Source organism: Schistocerca nitens, chromosome 8 (assembly GCF_023898315.1).
Source record: "Schistocerca nitens isolate TAMUIC-IGC-003100 chromosome 8, iqSchNite1.1, whole genome shotgun sequence".
Taxonomy (NCBI): Eukaryota; Metazoa; Arthropoda; class Insecta; order Orthoptera; family Acrididae; genus Schistocerca; species Schistocerca nitens.
In genome coordinates, this window is record NC_064621.1 from 84,489,309 (window position 1) to 84,512,112 (window position 22,804).

Sequence of the window (22,804 nt, forward strand, 5' to 3'; positions counted from 1 at the left end):
GGGACTTACGTTCACTATTTTTTTCATCCTTTTTTTTTTTTTTTTCAGCTGAATTTCCATGTGATGATCCATATACAAATGTCGGTTTAGTCATTAGTCCAACTCTGGAAAGTACATATGCAGAAAGAACCAGCATAAAATTAGTTGTTCACTCTAAAAAGGATGAAAATCCTGTAACCTTTACTTGTGATGGTATGTATAGCAGAAAATGGAATTTCTGGTTTTTAATTTAAAAAAGTGTACCATGACGATCATCAGTATTGAATAAAGCAAGTTTACTGTTACCACTCACAATTTATTTATTTCCTCAAACCTCCATCATCCGGTGTATCTGTGTGGTTTAATATTGTGTGTATAGATACCATCTCTGTTCACTTCAGAGTTTACAAAATGTGTCGGTGTAAGTGATTTAACAAGGCAGAAAAGCCTGTGACCACTGGGTTGCACTGGTGGGATCTGTCCCTACAACATATCCTTTATTCTCATCCCAAAGTCGTAATACAACACACACGTGTCATATTAACCCGCATGAATCCATCTGCTTATGGAGGTTTAAACCTCCAAAACATTTTGTGGAAACAAATTGTGACTGGTAACTGTATATTTGTTTTATTTCATGTCTAATGTGTGTTAATATTTAATCTTTTGTAACATTTTACATTGTTTTTCAATATAATGTGGTAGCTGTTACTATTTCTTTCTGTCAGCAGAATAGGAACATTGGTATATATCAGAATAGCTTGCAAAACTGCATTTGACAATAATATTAGAGACCTTTAAAACTCTTGAACTTTGAGCCAGTATAACTTCAAGTACTTGGAAAGGAAGTTAAGCATGTAACAGGAAAAAATTACTCAGAATCAGGTTGGTCGAGGTGTGTCATTATTTTATAAAAGGGAGTGATGTCACAAACAAGAACCATTCAGGTAGCAGAAATAAGATTTCTCAAAATGATAAAAGGATGTTAAAGATTGCAAAGAATTAGGAATACAGTGGAACTTCTATATTATGTTTTCGTGCGGTCCAGACTTTAAAAACCCAATATTGAGGAAAATGCAGAATCGAGGAAAACATTAAAACCCTGAAGACATGAGCAAGAACATATGTAATTAGCATATGCGATTAAAAATAGTAACCCTCCAATAAATTGTATAAAATCTGTGTAAGTGGAGGAAATTAAATGTACAGTGCAGTGTTTTTACAGTGTGGAAATGAATGTTACCAGTTCTTAAAAAATCACAGTTGTGTAAATTCAAGTAAAAACTCGTCAAAAATTGAAATTTGTATCTGGGTAAAAGGTAATTGAACTATTTTCCAACAGGCTGTGACCACAAACTGCATATCAAAATACGCATTTTTGAGAGATCTTTCCTTTATGTTCAATTAGAAAGAAAGCAAAGATTGATGATCATGGCGAGTTAAAGCAAAAACTATGAAGTACATTGGAAGGTGTCAGAATCTAATATGTGGGAGTCTGTGTTTTCCTTCTGTAGCCAGTGGCAGTGCAGCATACTCTGGTGATGTGAGCACAGTGACCTCTAGTGTATCACTTTTAAACTTTTCCTTGTTCATTATGCTTAGAGGAGAGTTTGTTTGCACCCAAATGAGCTAAGGAAGTGACATCAAAATGACATAGATGAGTGTTCGTGGTCTATGTCGATACATCAGTTGGTGAATATAAATAGTTCACATGAAAGTAGCGTAGCCCAACTAGAGAGGAAATGTTGGTGATAACTCTTGGCCTGGAACAAATCAACCCCCTGCACAGCAACCAAAAGGACAGCCGGTACAGTCCAGAGTGTCTATGCACCATGTAAAATCTTCGGTCTACATTAGGAGGTAACCAACCTTTTTGGCAGGCGGCCCAAATTTTCGAGAGGTGATTTCCTCACCGGCCACATTACCAATTTTTGTGTTGTGAACCAAAACAAGCAAGAAATATTCATTTATTTTTAAAGAAAATAAAACAAATCCTAGGAAAGAACATTTATTACACTATTGATGAAATGCAATGTTAGAGGGATGTCTGGCTTTGTTTGGCTGAACTGAGCGAGTCACTGTTATTGTCAACTGAAGTGGTTGCTACACGCAAAGAATTTTGCAGATGAACATCACTAATTCGAGTTCTCATTTGTGATGTGATATAATTTATGCGACCAAAAAGCTGTTCACATGCACGAGTGTTTCTAGACAATGAAATCATTTTTGAAGCATGTTTGTAAAATGCTGCATAGTTCTTCTTGTCCAAATATGTTTTATAGAACTCTTTCAAACCAACCTGATTAAATTTCTCTTTTTAACTGTGCATCACATTGCATTTTGCAGCATTCCATTTTGTAAATATCCCACTGTTGAACTCGTGTCTACAGAGAATGGCATAGCAAATACAGAAAAAAGTAGGCAATATTTCTTAAAAATCTTGAAATTGGTTTCTAAATTCATATTTTGAGTCAGATATCAAAGAAGTGTATTTAAACTCTGCTGGCTGTATGACATCCGATTGCTTTGACAGTGTAGGAAAATGTGTGAAGTTTTTTGTTGGAATTATTGTTCCTAAAGCTGAACTTTCATTTGGAATGCAGAAAAAAGATGATGAATGACGTTAGTCACCAGATCTTTCCTTTGGAGTCAAGTGTTAACATTATTTAGTTGGCTAGTTATATCGACCAAGAACGCAGAGTCAAAAATCTATATCTCATCTTCGAGTCTCTTTGACTTGCTTTCAAAAAATGATTGTATTTCTTGCTTCACATCAAATAGTCTTTTCAACATTTTTCACACAAGTTATCCATCTTACTTCTGTATAACATGAAATGTTATCGTGCTCTGAACCCAAAGACTTCAGAAATTCATGGAACTGATGATGATTCAGTCCTTTCGTCTTCATAAAGTTCACTGTTTTGACAACTAACTTCAGGTTAGTATTGACTATTTCCCAACTTAGCGGGCCTTTTGTTCAATCAAATGAACTAAATATTGTTGTTTCCCAGCCATTACTGGAGCTTCATCTGTTGTTAACCTTGATACATTGTTAAGTTTTAACATGAAGTGACTTAATGTCGATATAACTGCTTCCAACCAAATTTTGTGACTTTGTGATATCCTTAAATGAATACAATGCCGCTAATTCTACTGTTTCATTAAAATAGGCATGAACACCGCTGACATAAATCACCACTTGGGCTGTATTCACCGTATCTGTGCATTCATCCAAAGCTAGAGAATAAAATACAAACTCAGATGCACCATTTTTCAAATTATCTTCAATTTGTCTTCCAGTGTCATCCACACGTCTTACTAATTTCAATGATGGTATCTAAGCATTCCTCAACTATTTTGCCATCTGAATATGGCTTAGATTTTTTGCCTATATTAGAACTACTGCATAACTCACTTTCACATAGCATGCTGACTCTGAATTTGCCCTTGTAAATATCTGCTGTTGAACAGAAAGTTTCCTTTTTAAGTCATTTACTTGTTTCTGTCAAAATTGTCCCTTGTACTTATCAAACATAAGTACATGTTTAGTCTCGTAATGCCATTTGATGTTATATTCTTTTGGAATGGAGACAGATTCATTGTACATCAGACATGTGGGTTTTGTTTTATATTCCACAAAAAATAGTTTAAAAACCACTTTCTTGAAAAGTTCTAAACTCCTCTCTAACTTTCCTCTTCTTACGTCCTATTTGTTTACTAGTTGATGCCATACCAAGTTTACATCTTGAATTGAAACAGACCTGTTTTATTTTTTTTAAAATTTTTTTTTTATCGTAACTCAGAATCTGCCAAAGAGACCTTATGGTAATCAGAGTTTTGTAATTTTTTTATGTATGTGGTACGTGAAGTTCAGAATCAAATATTAGTTACCTAACATAGTTTGATGCAACTCTCAAAAATTGCCTACAAAATCTACTTTAAAGTTCCCTGAAGTTGTTCAGCGCTGTAAAGCAAGTTCTGTGTTTTGATTTGCTGTGTGGCTCTGTGGTAGGAAGCTCAACTGGCACATGGGTGGCCCTCAACTCTCCCTCCCTCACTCACTCACTCACTCACTCACTCACTCACTCAGCGATCACAGGCCCTGTAGACCTCAATTCTCAGTTGTGCTAAATTTTTAAACAAAGGCCCATGTTCCACGGGCATTTCTGTGAACCATATGTTACATAAAGGTGGAAAAAAATTCATTTGAATTGTTGTTGTTGTTGTTGTTGCGGTCTTCAGTCCTGAGACTGGTTTGATGCAGCTCTCCATGCTACTTTATCCTGTGCAAGCTTCTTCATCTCCCAGTACCTACTGCAACCTACATCCTTCTGAATCTGCTTAGTGTATTGATCTCTTGGTCTCCCTCTACGATTTTTACCCTCCACGCTGCCCTCCAATGCTAAATTTGTGATCCCTTGATGCCTCAAAACATGTCCTACCAACCGATCCCTTCTTCTAGTCAAGTTGTGCCACAAACTTCTCTTCTCCCCAATCCTATTCAATACCTCCTCATTAGTTACGTGATCTACCCACCTTATCTTCAGCATTCTTCTGTAGCACCACATTTCGAAAGCTTCTATTCTCTTCTTGTCCAAACTGGTTATCGTCCATGTTTCACTTCCATACATGGCTACACTCCATACAATACTTTCAGAAACGACTTCCTGACACTTAAATCTATACTCGATATTAACAAATTTCTCTTCTTCAGAAATGATTTCCTTGCCATTGCCAGTCTAAATTTTATATCCTCTCTACTTCGACCATCATCAGTTATTTTACTCCCTAAATAGCAAAACTCCTTTACTACTTTAAGTGTCTCATTTCCTAATCTAATCCCCTCAGCATCACCCGATTTAATTTGACTACATTCCATTATCCTCGTTTTGCTTTTGTTGATGTTCATCTTATATCCTCCTTTCAAGACACTGTCCATTCCGTTCAACTGCTCTTCCAAGTCCTTTGCTGTCTCTGACAGAATTACAATGTCATCGGCGAACCTCAAAGTTTTTACTTCTTCTCCATGAATTTTAATACCTACACCGAATTTTTCTTTTGTTTCCTTTACTGCTTGCTCAATATACAGATTGAATAACATCGGGGAGAGGCTACAACCCTGTCTCACTCCTTTCCCAACCCCTGCTTCCCTTTCATGCCCCTCGACTCTTATAACCGCCATCTGGTTTCTGTACAAATTGTAAATAGCCTTTCGCTCCCTGTATTTTACCCCTGCCACCTTCAGAATTTGAAAGAGAGTATTCCAGTTAACGTTGTCAAAAGCTTTCTCTAAGTCTACAAATGCTAGAAACGTAGGTTTGCCTTTTCTTAATCTTTCTTCTAAGATAAGTCGTAAGGTTAGTATTGCCTCACGTGTTCCAACATTTCTACGGAATCCAAACTGATCTTCCCCGAGGTCCGCTTCTACCAGTTTTTCCATTCGTCTGTAAAGAATTCGCATTAGTATTTTGCAGCTGTGACTTATTAAACTGATAGTTCGGTAATTTTCACATCTGTCAACACCTGCTTTCTTTGGTACTGGGATTATTATATTCTTCTTGAAGTCTGATGGTATTTCGCCTGTCTCATACATCTTGCTCACCAGATGGTAGAGTTTTGTCATGACTGGCTCTCCCAAGGCCATCAGTAGTTCTAATGGAATGCTGTCTACTCCCGGGGCTTTCTTTCAGTGCTCTGTCAAACTCTTCACGCAGTATCTTATCTCCCATTTCGTCTTCGTCTACATCCTCTTCCATTTCCATAATATTGTCCTCAAGTACATCGCCCTTGTATAAACCCTCTATATACTCCTTCCACCTTTCTGCCTTCCCTTCTTTGCTTAGAACTGGGTTGCCATCTGAGCTCTTGATATTCATACAAGTGGTTCTCTTCTCTCCAAAGGTCTCTTTAATTTTCCTGTAGGCAGTATCTATCTTACCCCTAGTGAGACAAGCCTCTCCATCCTTACATTTGTCCTCTAGCCATCCCTGCTTAGCCATTTTGCACTTCCTGTCGATCTCATTTTTGAGACTTTTGTATTCCTTTTTGCCTGCTTCATTTACTGCATTTTTATATTTTCTCCTTTCATCAATTAAATTCAATATTCCTTCTGTTACCCAAGGATTTCTATTAGCCCTCGTCTTTTTACCTACTTGATCCTCTGCTGCCTTCACTACTTCATCCCTCAGAGCTACCCATTCTTCTTCTACTGTATTTCTTTCCCCCATTCCTGTCAATTGTTCCCTTATGCTCTTCCTGAAACTCTCTACAACCTCTGGTTTTTTCAGTTTATCCAGGTCCCATCTCCTTAAATTCCCACCTTTTTGCAGTTTCTTCAGTTTCAATCTGCAGTTCATAACCAATAGATTGTGGTCAGAATCCACATCTGCCCCTGGAAATGTCTTACAATTTAAAACCTGGTTCCTAAATCTCTGTCTTACCATTATATAATCTATCTGATACCTATTAGTATCTCCAGGATTCTTCCAGGTATACAACCTTCTTTTATGATTCTTGAACCAAGTGTTAGCTATGATTAAGTTATGCTCTGTGCAAAATTCTACAAGGCGGCTTCCTCTTTCATTTCTTCCCCCCAATCCATATTCACCTACTATGTTTCTTTCTCTCCCTTTTCCTACTGACGAATTCCAGTCACCCATGACTATTAAATTTTCATCTCCCTTCACTACCTGAATAATTTCTTTTATCTCGTCATACATTTCACCAATTTCTTCATCATCTGCAGAGCTAGTTGGCATATAAACTTGTACTACTGTAGTAGGCATGGGCTTTGTGTCTATCTTGGCCACAATAATGCGTTCACTATGCTGTTTGTAGTAGCTAACCCGCACTCCTATTTTTTTATTCATTATTAAACCTACTCCTGCATTACCCCTATTTGATTTTGTATTTATAACCCTGTAATCACCTGACCAAAAATCTTGTTCCTCCTGCCACCGAACTTCACTAATTCCCACTATATCTAACTTTAACCTATCCATTTCCCTTTTTAAATTTTCTAACCTACCTGCCCGATTAAGGGATCTGACATTCCACGCTCCAGGCCGTTTTGGTTAATGTTACAAGGCCAGATCAGTCAATCATCCAGACTGTTGCCCCTGCAACTACTGAAAAGGCTGCTGCCCCTCTTCAGGAACCACATGTTTGTCTGGCCTCTCAACAGATACCCCTCCGTTGTGGTTGCACCTACGGTACGGCCATCTGTATCACTGAGGCTCTCAAGCCTCCCCACCAACGGCAAGGTCCATGGTTCATGGGGGAAGTCAGAATGACAGGAGAGCATGGAATCATTTGAATTGTTTTTCTTTTTTTAAAAAACAACCTTACACATAAATGGCCAGTGATTAGAGATTAATATCTGCAATGACAATTAGATTTTTGTGTGTGATATATGATTAGAAATAAGATGACTTGCATTTTTCATAAAAATGAGAATTAAATGTGTGCTAATTAACATATATTTATGTGATGTTGGTATTCAAAATGAACTGAAAAAAGTTGTGACCATAACTAGACTTGAACCAGCAATTACCAGTCTCGAGTACTAGATTTTTTTTTATTATATCTGAAAACAAAGATGATGTGACTTACCGAACGAAAGCGCTGGCAGGTCGATAGACACACAAACATACACACAAAATTCAAGCTTTCGCAACAAACTGTTGTCTCATCAGGAAAGAGGGGAAGGAGAGGGAAAGACGAAAGGATGTGGGTTTTAAGGGAGAGGGTAAGGAGTCCTTCCAATCCCGGGAGCGGAAAGACTTACCTTAGGGGGAAAAAAGGACAGGTATACACTCGCGCGCGCGCGCACACACACACACATATCCATCCACACATATACAGACACAAGCAGACTCCCGGTTGAGAAGGAATCAGTGAGAAGGGGGGGTGGGGTGGGGGGGATTCTCTTCATACAGAGGACTGAAAAACGTCGGCCACAGTTAATTGCTTGTGTCTGCTTGTGTCTGCTTAATTGCTGTGTCTGCTTGTGTCTGTATATGTGTGGATGGATATGTGTGTGCGTGTGCGTGTGCGTGTGCGCGTGCGCGTGCGCGTGCGCGTGCGCGTGCGCGTGCGCGTGGGCGTGGGCGTGGGCGTGGGCGAAAGTGTGTATACCTGTCCTTTTTTCCCCCTAAGGTAAGTCTTTCTGCTCCCGGGATTGGAATGACTCCTTACCCTCTCCCTTAAAACCCACATCCTTTCGTCTTTCCCTCTCCTTCCCCTCTTTCCTGATGAGGCAACAGTTTGTTGCGAAAGCTTGAATTTTGTGTGTATGTTTGTGTTTGTTTGTGTGTCTATCGACCTGCCAGCACTTTTGTTCGGTAAGTCACATCATCTTTGTTTTTAGATTTATTTATTTATTTATTTATTTTTTTCCCAATATTTATGTATTACATGCTTCACTGAAATGCTTGTAGAGCATGCAACTATGGTTAACTATATGTAGCAACTATGCACTTATGTTCAAAAATAAAACCCACCAGGGAACCAGACCCTGGCTTTCCACATGGAAGGCTGGTATCGTACCACAGTGTGACACTGCTCATAGATTTAGTCTTTCATTTGAGTATTATACACGTCTTGGAAACTTTATAGTCTGTTCTCTAGAGAATTTTAGAGTGTAGGTATTCAGCAGCTTTAGGAAATTGATACGTTAGTTATGAATGTCATGTATCATAAATATAAAAAAATACTTATGCTTTGCTTAACCTAGCGGCCTTACTTCAAAATTTTGACCCCCATTTTGACTTTTTTTTTGTTATGATTGTTTCTTAACACTCTTCTACATTTCAATTCGATAACATTATTTGGCGCTGTAAATAAGAGAGAAAGACAGGTGAATGGAACTGCACTAAGAGGGTCCCTTTTCATCTTAGTAATGCGGAATCCTTAAATATACTACTAAAATTAAAAGAAGGTAATGAGGCAGAAACCATTGCTAAAGTCGACTGGTGAACCTACTCACCATAACTGAGTACATAAAATGAATGAAAGCCTTCTAAAATTAAAGACAAGCAACACAGATTAATTGTGAAAAGATAAAAGCTGGCTGTACATATCTGAAGTAATGATAGGTCTATCGCGATTGAATGTGCACCATGTATGTATACATGCGAAGGGCTGTAACTTTAAGGCCACTAATGTTGTGAGTTTGCAGTAAATTTAAATATGGAATGTGTCGGCTATGTCTGGCACACGTTTCATTCACACAGCGCTGCAAACATAACCAGTTGCGTGATACATACTACTGCTCATTGTTGGTTGTATATCGCTGACGCTAACTAAATTTTTTCAAGATGGTGTGTGGGCTTTTCAAAATAAATCCAACATAGTGATTTTTTTCCAACTTCATTATAGAGAATCTAACGATAGTTGAATCGATGAACTGGGGTATTCCCATTGTAATTGGGTGTGATACGAAAGACACTTGATGGAATGCACTTTTGAGGATTTTATGTGAAATATAGTGTCATGGCGGCTGCAGTGTAACACGTGTTAAGTTCGGCTCGCGAAATTTAGTCGAATTCGAAGGTGTTCTCGCAGGTGGTGTTGTCTAGTACAAGTGGAAATCGTGTAAACAACAGTGTTCTGTGCAGTAGTGCTATTTTTTTTCTGTGCTCCGCCAATATCTCCGAGAAAATGGTAAACAGAAGAGTGAACAACAGCGCGTCCAGCAGCGGGGAAGCAGCAGGTGCGGCGGGCCCGCTCTTGGCGGAAGGTGCGGCCGCGGCTCCCGGCATAGCGGAGCTGGTCCGCTCTGAGGTAAACGCTGCGCTTCGCGATAAAAACAATCTCGATCTGATAGCAGGCACCATATCAGACACTGTAACGGCAGCAGTATTGGCCAAAATGCGTGAAACTGTTGAGGCCAATACTGCCGAAATTACAGCACTAAAAAAGTCTGTGTCTGAATACGAGAAAAAGGCACGAGAGTTGGAAGTGAAACTATCTGCCGCAACTGACGAACTAGAACAGTACCAAAGGCGAAATAGTCTACGACTGTTTGGAGTAGTAGAAAATAAAGAAGAAGACACGGACAACCTGCTTATACAGGTTGCGCGTGAAAAATTAGGCGTAGAAGTGACCAAAGCAGACATTGACAGGAGCCATCGGGTGGGACGAAAACTACCAGGTGCCACCAAACCTCGTCCAATAATAATTAAATTTATCTCGTACCGAAAAAGGGCAGAGATCTTTACCCAGAAGAAGAAGTTAGCAAGGACAGGGCTTACAATAAGGGAAGATCTGACACACGAACGGCTAAAGCTTTTAAACAGTGCCATATCCCATTTCGGTCTTCAGAATGTGTGGACTCAGGATGGCAGAGTAATCATTAAGACGGCAGCTGGAAAGAAGACAGTCACAAACATGACAGAACTGAATAGTATTAAGTGAAGCTACTCGAGCCAAAAGTGCAAACTTAACACCATTTGCAAATTGTAACAGCCCTATACTCAGATATAGTCTTGTAATTTTATTAATTTTCTAATTATACCCATATTTGTACCTTCAACTAATTGTTTTTGTAACTGTATTAACTTTTCACTATTTTTTTGTGTCCGTAGCTCTAACCATTACTTAATTTTAGTTACTGCTAATACTTTTTTCATTTTCTCAGTTTATTCTCTTCCGTTCTGAATTAGTTCTATTGCAATTATTAGTCTCTCCTTTAGTTCATTAATCACCCATCTCTTCGGTTTAAATTGTTCATAACAAAAATCACTATCAGTATCACTTTAGCAAATTTCAATCTAATTGTAGCTTCCTACGATAATCACTACCAGCATCACTTTAGTAAATTTCAATTTAATTCTAGCTTCCTACGATAATCTATTAATTATTAAGCTTACTTCTCTCTGCTGGCAGCATCGGCCTCTTAAATCACTCCCTTTTCCCTTATTTCCACCCTAAGCTGTTTCAAATACGCTAATTACATTTCTCCTCGTACGACAGAGGATACACAGTGACACACAGCCGTCACTGTTTTGGTCATATTCTCCTTGCACCGAATACCACTAATCCATTTTCTATACTCCCGCAACCTCAGGAAATCTCTAGCAGTCGCCTTTCTTTCGGCACTCGCGGTGTCACACACAGGGCGCGCAAAATCTCGGACACCCCTGTGTTATGTCACTTGGCGGAAGCAGCGGCCAGTGCCCCTCGCGGCAGGTAGTGCCTAACAAAGGGACAAACCAGTCTGCCACCCTACTTCAGGCTGCTCAGCGGAACGCGTCAGAGCTTTTAGCAGCTCACTGCAACATCCAGTCTTTACCTGCACATTACGAAGAACTTAGCCTCCTCTTCAACCAACTAAACTACCACGTAATCCTCTTATCCGAAACGTGGTTGAAACCACACATATCCTCTGCATCTATTCATCTCCCAGGGTACACATTTCTTAGGGCAGACAGATCAAAAAAGCGAGGTGGCGGCGTCGGCGCGTATATACGAACAGATCTCAAAGCGAAAGTCTTATGTACGTCAAATCCTGCTGAAGAAAAAGAGGCTGAATTCATGTTCATTGAAATAAATATACAAAGTCGGAAATTCTTGACTGGCGTCGTGTACAAGCCGCCAAAAATAAGCTCAATGAGTTCCTTCCAGTCGGAATTACATTCACTTCAGTGTCAATACGAACATGTCATCGTAATGGGTGACTTGAACATAGACCTGCTAAGAGACACTCCCTCCGCAATAAACCTAAGAAGACTGTTTAGTTGCAATAGCATGAACATTCTTCCATTACAACCTACACACCATACGGCGCACAGTCATACTCTTATAGACGTAATCGCAACGAAACAGACTGACAAAGTAAGAGATGTTGGTCAAACATCGGCCCCTGGCCTCTCAGCACATGATGTAATATTCCTGGCCTACTCTGTGCAGCCCCCAAGGATCAAATCGCGTTACATAACTTGTAGGAACATGAAACGTATTGACCTTGACGCTCTAACAGCCGATTGCTCAGAAATCTCATGGCATCAAATAACCAGAAAACCCACAATCGACGGCAAAATTAATGAACTTGGTGATAAACTGACTGCCCTCTATGACAAACATGCACCTGTGCGCACAATCCGTGTAAGAAAATCTCCTGCTCCATGGCTGACAGCTGAATTACGTCAAATGATGACTAATAGGGATGCTGCCCACAGGCGTTTCAAGGCAGATCCGAAACCCGAGCGTTTCGAAGAATATAGAAAGCTACGGAACAGAGTGAAACAATGCATTCGCAATGCTAAAATCAGGCACGCTCGCTCCCTTGTATGCAGCGATCTGACGCCCACGACTCTATGGAAGAATCTCCGTAGCTTGGGGGTCGGAAAGGCAAAATCGGAAACCACTTTTCATGTGTCAGCTAACGAATTAAATGAATTCTTCTCTGCACCTCTGAATACCAGCACAGCTGATAATTACCGTCCACAAGAATCCCTAAACAGGATAACTAACAACGATACCTTCCATCTAAAACATGTAACAACAAATACGGCAAGAAAAGCAATAATGAGAATCTCTTCTGATGCAATAGGCAACGACAGTATCGGTATAACCATGATTAAGAATGTTGCCGATATCTTAGTGCCTGTCTTAACTGACATATTTAATTTTTCCCTCGTGAACGGAATATATCCCACTGCATGGAAAAGAAGCCTAATTCGACCCATCCCTAAGATCGAAAACCCGCAACTGCCTAGTGATTACCGACCAATTAGCATACTGCCTGCTGTTTCCAAAGCACTTGAATATATTGTTCATGACCAAATCACTGAACACTTGCATGAATTCAGCCTATATGACAAATTTCAATCCGGTTTCCGTAAACATCACAGCACAAACACTGCTCTAATTAAAGTAACTGATGACCTGAAATATGCCATCGACAATCGAAAGGCAACAATATTGACGCTACTGGACTTCAGCAAAGCTTTTGACACTGTTAACTTTGACATAATGCTCAGAAAAATGCAACAGCTTAATTTCTCTGAAAGTGCAATGAGATGGTTTGAAAGCTACTTAAAAGACAGACAGCAATGTGTTGTCTGCGTAAATGAAAAATCTTCCTGGAAACATGTTTCCTCGGGAGTGCCACAAGGATCAGTCTTAGGACCACTTTTGTTTTCTTTATATGTCAACGATATTTCATCGGTTCTGTCCTCCTGTAAATATCATTTCTATGCCGACGACCTCCAGCTCTACCTAAGCGTCAGACCTGAAGATGTAAACACTGCAATCGCTCAGATGAACGATGATCTGTCTTCAGTAGTGACATGGGCGAAAAACCTGGGGCTTAAACTAAATCCAAAAAAGACGCAAGTAATCTTAATAGCCCATCAGAAATTAATAAATTCAGATTTCCGCGAACGGCTACCTCCTATTCTGCTCGACGGTACTCCAATACCATATCAGAAAACAGTGAAGAACTTGGGTGTAACTTTGGATGAGCATCTCAACTGGGCGGAGAATACAGTTGCAGTGTGCCGAAAAACGTCTGCTTGTCTCTATGCTCTCAAAAAGTTTCGGAACATATTTCCACAGGACTTGAAACGCCAGCTCGTGCAAGCACTCGTTCTACCGAACCTCCACTATTGTGATGTGATTCAACAAGGCATGAGCAGTGAAAACAAAAGACGGCTAGAGCTAACCATGAATGCCTGTGTGCGTTACACCTGCAACATTCGCCGATACGATCATGTTAGTGCTTCATACTCCCAGCTAGGGTGGCTGCGGCCGGACAAATTGCGCGACTACCACACTCTATGTCTACTCCACCGACTCCTCGAGGCGCAAACACCCCAGTACCTTGCTTCAGAGATTAAAAACCTGTCATGTCATCACAATCGAAACACGAGGTCACTCTTATTTGGTATCCTAACTGTGCCCACTCACAAAACAAAAACTTTTGCAAACTCCTTCTCAGTTGCCGCTGTCCGCCTCTGGAACAAACTGCCCCTTACCTTGCGCAAAATTCAATCTCCTGCTGCTTTTAAGAAGAAGTTGAAGCATTTCCTACTATCATCCTCATAAAGTTCTCCACAAAATTAATGTACAAGGACAATCCCCTCATCTGTCAAATAGCAAAGCTAGCGTCTCCTATGTTGCTCCTGAGATGCCTTCCTCTTCATCTATCTCTATTAGCCACGCAATATTCTTTTCCTTTATATTTCCTTAATTATGTTTCATCATGTCTCTCTATTCTTCTCCTCCCTTCACCATGAGTCTCCCTCATACTCCCTGCTGCCAGCACTCCTATCTCAAATCTGTCTGTTCAATAATGTCTAATTATAACAGTACTTGTGATCTAAGATTATAAACTCTATATGTATGTATTTTTCCAGGTGTACCTTTCAAATTGTTTATTTCACTTTTTGTACTAGATGTAGTTTAACATGCCTACTAAAACATATGAATGTAAAATAAGTAGAATGCCTGGTTAGATGTAAGAGAGGGCCTGATGGCCCTAATCTTGCCAGGTTAAATAAATCAATAAATAAATAAATAAAATAAATAAATAAATAAATAAAAGTTGAATTTTTCTGTCATCTGAAACAGCTCTGCAGGCAAAAAATGAGATGCCTGGTCTACACTGTGCAGTCAACAATGCATGGTCTTTGATCCACACTCATCACTGTATAATGCGTGTTTTTTACCTCCTTTGCTTGGTTGTAGTAGCAGTGTTTTGCAGTTTGAAATAAAAATGAATATTCTTAAATGTGATGTTTGTGGGTATGTGTAAAATAGTCACAAGACTCCAAAGCAGCTTAATTCCAAAGTCCACCCATAGCAGCTGAAGGAAGTCAATCTTGCTGTTAGAAATGATGCCTGCTGTTAGAAATTGTAATGTGAAATATTTTTGAAATTAAAATATTAGATCACACCCTACAAACAGTTGATCTAGGTTGTGTTGGAAGGTGATAATTTGGTGGGCTCTATTTAAAGAAAATAATTCCCCCCTGCGGGTCCGGGGATTAGAATAGGCCCGAGGTATTCCTGCCTGTCGTAAGAGGCGACTAAAAGGAGTCCATCCCCCTCACGGGGGTAGTTAGCGCCTGCGTCCGGAGACGGACGGTTTCACGACCTATAATCGTGGTCTTTTTGGTTTTTCACTTCTCGTTTCTTCCTTCCTTTTGTTGGTTCCTTTCTTTGCTCTTCTCCACTTCACTGTCTTCCTTACTCTTTCCATTGACTCCTCCTTGCCTTCTCATTGCCTTTTTCTCCTTGCCTTCTCATTGCCTTCTTCTCCTTGCCTTCTCCTTGCCTCCTTCTCCTTGCTTTCTCATTGCCTTCTTCTCCTTGCCTTCTCTGGTCTCCGCCTCGGCGTTTGAGACAGTCTGTCCTCTTTCTCCCTCTCTCTTCTTTTTCCTCTTCTTCCTTCCTCCCTGTGCGTGTCTGAAGGCCGACCCACGCGTTCGCACGCGTAGCCGGTGACGGGGTAACGCGTAAGTCCCCGCCCTGGGTAGACATGTAAGGCACGCGCGTACCCCCTCGTAAAGGCCAGGCCCGGGGAGGGGTGATTGCCTGAGCTGATACCTTCTGACCATGCCGATTGGTCCCTCCGTCTGTTTCTCTGGAGGTGTGACCTGAGGTGTAAACATTCACCTAAGGCGGGAGTGCCCTCTGAGAGGGTCCCCACAAGGAAGGAGCGCGCCATCGGAGACGCTGGCAATCATGGGGGATTCCTCCGCAATGGATTCTACTCCATCGCTTTCGACTTCGACCCACAAACGGAAACGTGACCAGCCAACAGTGACAAAAATACTACCGCCTGCCCCACAGTTCCTCGTAGTTTCTCGATCTGAGGACGGAAAGGATTTTTCCTCTGTCAACCCTTTCGTTATCCAGAAGGGCGTAGATGCCATAGCCGGATCTGTCAAATCTTGTACCAGGTTGCGTAACGGTACCTTATTACTACAAACTGAGAGTGCCTTTCAGGCACAAAAACTGCTTCGGGCCACACTCTTGTACACGTTCCCTGTCCGGGTGGAGGCCCACCGAACTTTGAATTCGTCTCGTGGTGTAGTCTATAGTAGCTCTCTCGATGGATTGACTGACGAGGAGCTTCAATCTTTCCTCGCTGAGCAGGGCGTGACGGCTGTCCATCGGGTCATGAAAAAGGTCAACAATGACCTTGTACCGACCCGGACACTTTTCTTAACCTTCGATAGTGTTAAGCTGCCATCGCGCATCAAGGCGGGCTACGAGGTTATTTCTGTTCGCCCCTATGTCCCGACACCTACGCGCTGCTACCAGTGTCAGCGTTTCAATCACACTCGACAGTCTTGTTCCAATGCGGCTAAATGTGTCACTTGTGGCAGGGATGCCCATGAGGGTGACTGTCCACCTCCGTCTCCTCGTTGTGTGAACTGTCAGGGTGACCATGCCGCATCCTCCCGCGACTGTCCTGTCTATAAGGAAGAACGCTGTATCCAGGAAATTCGAGTCAAAGAGAAAGTGTCCACCTCGGCTGCTCGCAAGCTATTGGCTAGTAGGAAGCCCACGCTGCTCCCAGCGGGGAAATACAGCACTGTCCTCGCCTCTCCTCGGACTACCCGGGAGGTAGCAACCCAGACATGCGATCTGACCTTCAGCACCACGGTCGTCCGTTCGGCCAGTGCTAAGATCGCGCGGTCGACGTCTCCTCTTCGTCCCATCACCCCACAGACACCAGCCCCTTCATCAGCTTCTGCTAAGACGAAGACCCAGAAGTCAGATGCACGGGCCTTCAAGAAGGAACCGTCCCGTGCAGACTTCCTACGTACCTCGACCTCCCAGCCTTCGTCCGGTACTTCCACCAAACGACCATCCAAGAAGGCTAATAGGAAGCACAGTTCTCCTTCTCCGCCACGGCGCATTTCTTCTCCTGCGCCACCCAGCGGTTGCCGCCCCAGGCCGTCATCCCTTTCGCCTGGCCGCACCGCTGGTAGCCGAACATCTGGCCGTTCACCGGCGGAGGAAGCTCCCCCTCCCGGCCATCTTCCCAAGATGGCCGATGAACCTATAGAACCAATGGACGATGACTGTCCGCCTACTGATAGCGGCGGCAGTGCTCGCTCGAAGCCAGGCCCTCAGCGGCCTTCGAGGTGACCCCTTCTCTCATCTTCCTTTTCTTCCGATGGCACTTATTAACTGGAATATTCGCAGCGTTCGCTCCAACCGAGAGGACTTGAAGTTGCTGCTCCGCTCGCATCGTCCGCTCGTCGTAGCCCTCCAGGAAACGAAGCTACGCCCATGCGATCAAATTGCCTTGGCACACTACACCTCTGTGCGTTTTGACCTACCCCCTGTGGTAGGTATCCCAGCTCATGGAGGGGTTATGTTGCTGGTCCGGGATGATATTTACTACGATCCCATCACGTTGCACACCGGCCTGCAGGCAGTTGCCATCCGCATTACTCTCCCCACTTTTACGTTTTCCTTTTGTACTGTTTACGCTCCATCGTCATCTGCCGTTACCAGGGCAGACATGACGCAACTTGTTGCTCAGCTACCTGCACCATTTTTGTTAACTGGAGACTTCAATGCCCACCATCCTCTTTGGGGCTCTCCAGCATCCTGCCCGAGGGGCTCCTTGTTAGCAGACCTTTTCAACCAGCTCAATCTTGTCTGCCTCAATACTGGCGCCCCTACTTTTCTTTCGGACACATCTCATACCTATTCCCATTTAGACCTCTCTATATGTACTCCCCAACTTGCACGCCGGTTTGAGTGGTATGCCCTTGCTGATACATATTCGAGCGACCACTTCCCGTGTATTATCCATCTCCTGCAGCATACTCCCTCTCCGTGCTCCTCTCGTTGGACCATCTCCAAGGCAGACTGGGGGCTCTTCTCTTCCAGGGCGACCTTTCAGGATCAAACCTTCACAAGCTGCGATCGTCAGGTCGCACACCTCACGGAAGTCATTCTCGCTGCTGCTGAATATTCCATCCCTCACCCTACCTCTTCTCCACGTCGCGTACCGGTCCCCTGGTGGACCGCAGCATGTAGGGACGCTATACGTGCTCGTCGACGTGCTTTACGCACCTTTCAACGCCACCCTACAGTGGCGAATTGTATTAATTATAAACGATTACGTGCTCAGTGTCGTCGTATTATTAAAGAAAGCAAGAAAGCCAGCTGGGCTGCTTTCACCAGCACCTTCAACAGTTCTACTCCTTCTTCTGTTGTCTGGGGTAGCCTGCGCCGGCTATCTGGCACTAAGGTCCACTCCCCAATTTCTGGCTTGAAGGTCGCGAATGAAGTCCTTGTGGCCCCTGAGGCTGTCTCCAATGCCTTCGGCCGCTTTTTCGCCGAGGTTTCGAGCTCCGCTCATTACCACCCTGCCTTCCTCCCCCGCAAACAGGCCGAGGAGGCTAGGCCACGTGACTTCCGCTCCTCGAATTGTGAAAGTTATAATGCCCCATTCACCATGCGGGAACTCGAAACCGCACTTGGCCGATCACGGTCCTCCGCTCCAGGGCCTGATTCTATTCATATTCAGATGCTGAAGAACCTTTCTCCTGCGGGTAAAGGTTTTCTTCTTCGTACATACAATCGCATCTGGATTGAGGGACATGTTCCCGCATGCTGGCGCGAGTCTATTGTTGTCCCGATTCCTAAGCCGGGGAAGGACAAACACTTGCCTTCCAGTTATCGACCTATCTCGCTTACCAGCTGTGTCTGTAAAGTGATGGAGCGAATGGTTAACTCTCGATTGGTTTGGCTGCTCGAGTCTCGCCGCCTACTTACCAATGTACAATGTGGATTTCGAAGGCGCCGCTCTGCTGTCGACCATCTGGTTACCTTGTCGACCTTCATCATGAATAACTTCTTGCGGAAGCGCCCGACCGCGGCTGTGTTCTTTGATTTGGAGAAGGCTTACGACACCTGTTGGAGGGCGGGCATTCTCCGCACCATGCATACGTGGGGCTTTCGCGGTCGCCTCCCTCTTTTTATTCGTTCCTTTTTAATGGATCGACAGTTTCGGGTACGTGTGGGTTCTGTCCTGTCCGACACCTTTCGCCAGGAGAATGGGGTGCCACAGGGCTCAGTTTTGAGCGTCGCTCTCTTCGCCATCGCGATCAATCCAATAATGGATTGCCTCCCAGCTGATGTATCAGGCTCCCTTTTCGTGGACGATTTCACCATCTATTGCAGCGCGCAGTGTCCACGTGTCTTGGAGCGCTGTCTTCAGCGTTCTCTTGACCGTCTTTACTCCTGGAGTGTCGCCAATGGCTTCCGTTTTTCTGCCGAGAAGACGGTCTGTATTAACTTCTGGCGCTACAAAGAGTTTCTCCCACCGTCCTTACGACTCGGTCCCGTTGCTCTCCCACTCGTGGAGACAATCAAATTTTTAGGCCTTACCTTTGACAGGAAACTTAGCTGGTCTCCACATGTGTCATATTTGGCCGCCCGTTGTACCCGTTCTTTAAATGTCCTCCGTGTTCTCAGTGGTATGTCGTGGGGAGCAGATCGAACCGTCCTACTTCGTCTATATCGGTCGATCGTCCGCTCAAAGCTGGATTATGGGAGCTTCGTATACTCCTCTGCACGGCCATCCATCTTACGCCGCCTCAACTCCATACAACATCGGGGTTTACGACTTGCGATCGGAGCATTTTATACCAGTCCCGTAGAGAGTCTTCATGCTGACGCTGGCGAATTGCCACTCACCTACCGGCGCGATATACTGCTTTGTCGGTATGCCTGTCGGCTACTGTCAATGCCCGACCATCCTTCTTATCGTTCCTTTTTTGACGACTCTCTTGACCTTCAATACGGGTTGTATGTCTCTGCCTTGCTACCCCCTGGAGTTCGCTTTCGTCGCCTCCTTCAACACCTTCATTTTTCACTCCCTGCAACCTTTCGAGTGGGCGAGAGCCGCACGCCACCTTGGCTCCAGGCTCAGGTCCGCGTTCACCTCGACCTCAGCTCGCTCCCAAAAGAGGTCACCCCCGGTTCGGTCTACCACTCCCGTTTTTTGGAACTTCGTTCGAAGTTCAACAACATGACTTTCATTTATACAGATGGCTCTAAGACCAATGACGGGGTCGGGTGTTCCTTTATTGTCGGGGCACAAAGTTTCCAATACCGGCTCCATGGCCATTGTTCGGTCTTCACAGCTGAGCTCTTTGCCCTCTACCAGGCTGTTCTGTACATCTGCCGCCACCGACATTCTGCTTATGTCATCTGCTCAGATTCCCTGAGCGCCATCCAGAGCCTCAGTGCTCCGTACCCGGTTCACCCTTTCGTACACCGGATCCAACGCTCTCTTCAGCAGCTGGTGGACGTCGGTACGCCGGTTAGCTTTATGTGGGTTCCTGGCCATGTCGGTATCCCTGGGAACGAAGCTGCAGATGCCGCGGCCAAGGCTGCGGTCCTCCAGCCTCGGACAGCTTCTTGTTGTGTCCCTTCGTCCGATTTTAGCAGGGTCATTTGTCGGCGCGTTGTGTCGCTGTGGCATGCCGATTGGGCTGCACTTACCGACAACAAGCTTCGGGCCTTAAAACCTCTTCCCGTGGCTTGGACGTCCTCCTCACGCCCTTCTCGGCGGGAGGAGGTCGTTTTAGCAAGGTTAAGAATTGGACACTGCCGGTTCAGCCATCGCCATCTGCTGACGGCTGCGCCGGCGCCGTTCTGCCCATGTGGGCACTTGCTGACAGTTCGTCACATTTTAATGTCCTGTCCCGATCTTAAAACACTGCGCCTCGATCTTAACCTGCCTACTACTTTAGATGCCATTTTAGCGGATGACCCACGAGCAGCTGCTCGTGTTCTTTGTTTTATCAATTTGACAAACCTCGCTAAGGACATTTGATGATGTTTTTTAATCCTATGCCTGTCAGTCTGTCTTTTATTGTGTTTTCCCTTTTAGTTGTTGTTGTCAACTTGTGCCTCGCGGTGCATTCTTAGAGTAGTCAGGGCGCTAATGACCATTGAAGTTGTGCGCACAAAAAAAAAAAAAAATATAATTGGTGGAAGTGTGAAGCGATGAGGTGGACTTCATTCCAAAAGAATCAGTGTGGACACACAAATTTTCAGCAGCTACAAGCCAAAGTGTCTTCAGGAATTTTGTAAAATAAGTTAGGAGATACAGTAATTTTTATTTTATGACTGAAATAAAGTAGCAGGGAAAAATACAAAATATCACAGCAGCTAAGTTGTTAAATCATAAGCATAAGTGTGGACATCTGCGTAATGACAAACTTTGTCACCATTGCTGTTACTGTTTAACGCTTTTCTTATGAGTCACACTTCATATGCACACACATCCTGCAGCCTATCAAAATATTATTTTAGGTTTGATGAGAGAAATAGAGACGTAAAGAATTGAATTTGCTTCCCCAATTGACATTACAAGCTTATTAGAAGTCGGCTGTACACTGTGTAAAACGTAAACTTAAAAGAAAGCTCAGGTGCTATTGTTCCACTTCATGCCTTCTGTCACCACTGCCAGTCTTTATGATCTGCAGTGTGTGGTGCCAAGTACATATGTGGGTAGTGTATGTAGTTGTTGCAACTGTATCGTGTTAGATTTGAACACAAAAGTCTTTAAAACTTGCTAACACAAAAACCTTGTTCTATTTCTGAGTGAAGTCTCTGCCACAGCACATGGCCTGCACAAAAAGTATATTTTTAGCACTTCACAGTGTAATTTCACCCCTACCTGCATTCCCGTCATTAAAGGGCTACTCCCCCCTCTCCACATATACAGCAGGCAAGCTCATTTTATGTGTGCCAGTGGGGTGTGGTGGCTGTGCTGGGTGTTGGGCATTGTAAGAAGGTCCCAGCCAGTAATGTTTTGTTGATTCTGATCGAGCATATTCTCCGAGACTCAGTGGTTGATTTTAAAAGGTTAATGATCAATATTGTTGTCAAATACAGTACATCGGAAATACGTGTAAAAAGACGAGACTGAGTGATAAGTGGCACACGGAAAGGTGGCAGCTAGAACTCTTCATCACGTATTGGCTCACTCCCTAACACCTGGTATCAACTGTCCTGTTTTTCCACTGCTACCACAAACTAGCAGTAGTCGTGTTATTACATGGTGAAGCTAAGCATTGCAATTTGTGTTGGCAAAGCCAGTCGTGGATTACATCAGCATTTCCTCTCACATGTCCCATCTCTGCAACAGTCTATAATATTCCCTTAACTCCGCAGCTACCCATGTTGTGAACCGTCTGTCTTTTGTGCCACTTATAATTTGTTCAGTCACATCAAATGTCAATAGGAAGAAAACGGGACGAATTCGAGCAAGAGGTTGAGTAAGAACATAGAATTGAAATAATCCTCACTAGGAAGAAATGTAAAATTAAAGAATTTTTAGCATTGATCATTTGTGTTTTTCATAGGGGCTATGAATTTAGGATGTAGAATCATGAAAAGCGTAAAATTGGACAGAATCATAAAAATCGTAAAATTGGACAACGTAAAATCGAAGTTCCACTGTAACAACATTAGAAGTGAGTATAGATTAGGGAGTAAAACCTGCAAAACACAGATAAATGGAATGAACGTGGTATCAGAGTGTAACTCAAAGATTACCTCTTAGAATCACAAGTTATAAATGTGAAGGAAGATTAAGTTAATGAAAAGATAAGGTGTTTGTGACAAGAGGCAAATGCCTATTCCTTGATGTCTACAAAGGGAGGAGTGGGGCGGAGGTTCAAGTCCTCCCTCGGGCATGGGTGTGTGTGTTTGTCCTTAGGATAATGTAGGTTAAGTAGTGTGTAAGCTTGGGGACTGATGACCTTAGCAGTTACGTCCCATAAGATTTCACACACATTTGAACAAAATTTTGAAGGAGTGGGGGATGGGAGGG

General features: G+C 43.2%; 1 protein-coding gene across 3 annotated transcripts in view; it reads left to right on the forward strand.

Moving 5' to 3' along the window:
* LOC126198654 (phosphatidylinositol 4-phosphate 3-kinase C2 domain-containing subunit alpha) overlaps window positions 1-22,804 on the forward strand; it is a 266,382-nt gene that overhangs the window by 57,132 nt on the left and 186,446 nt on the right. For all 3 annotated transcript variants that reach the window (XM_049935126.1, XM_049935125.1, XM_049935124.1), the window contains one exon: window positions 49-192. In XM_049935126.1, the coding sequence (XP_049791083.1) occupies window positions 49-192 (144 nt within the window). The remainder of the gene's footprint in view (window positions 1-48; window positions 193-22,804) is intronic.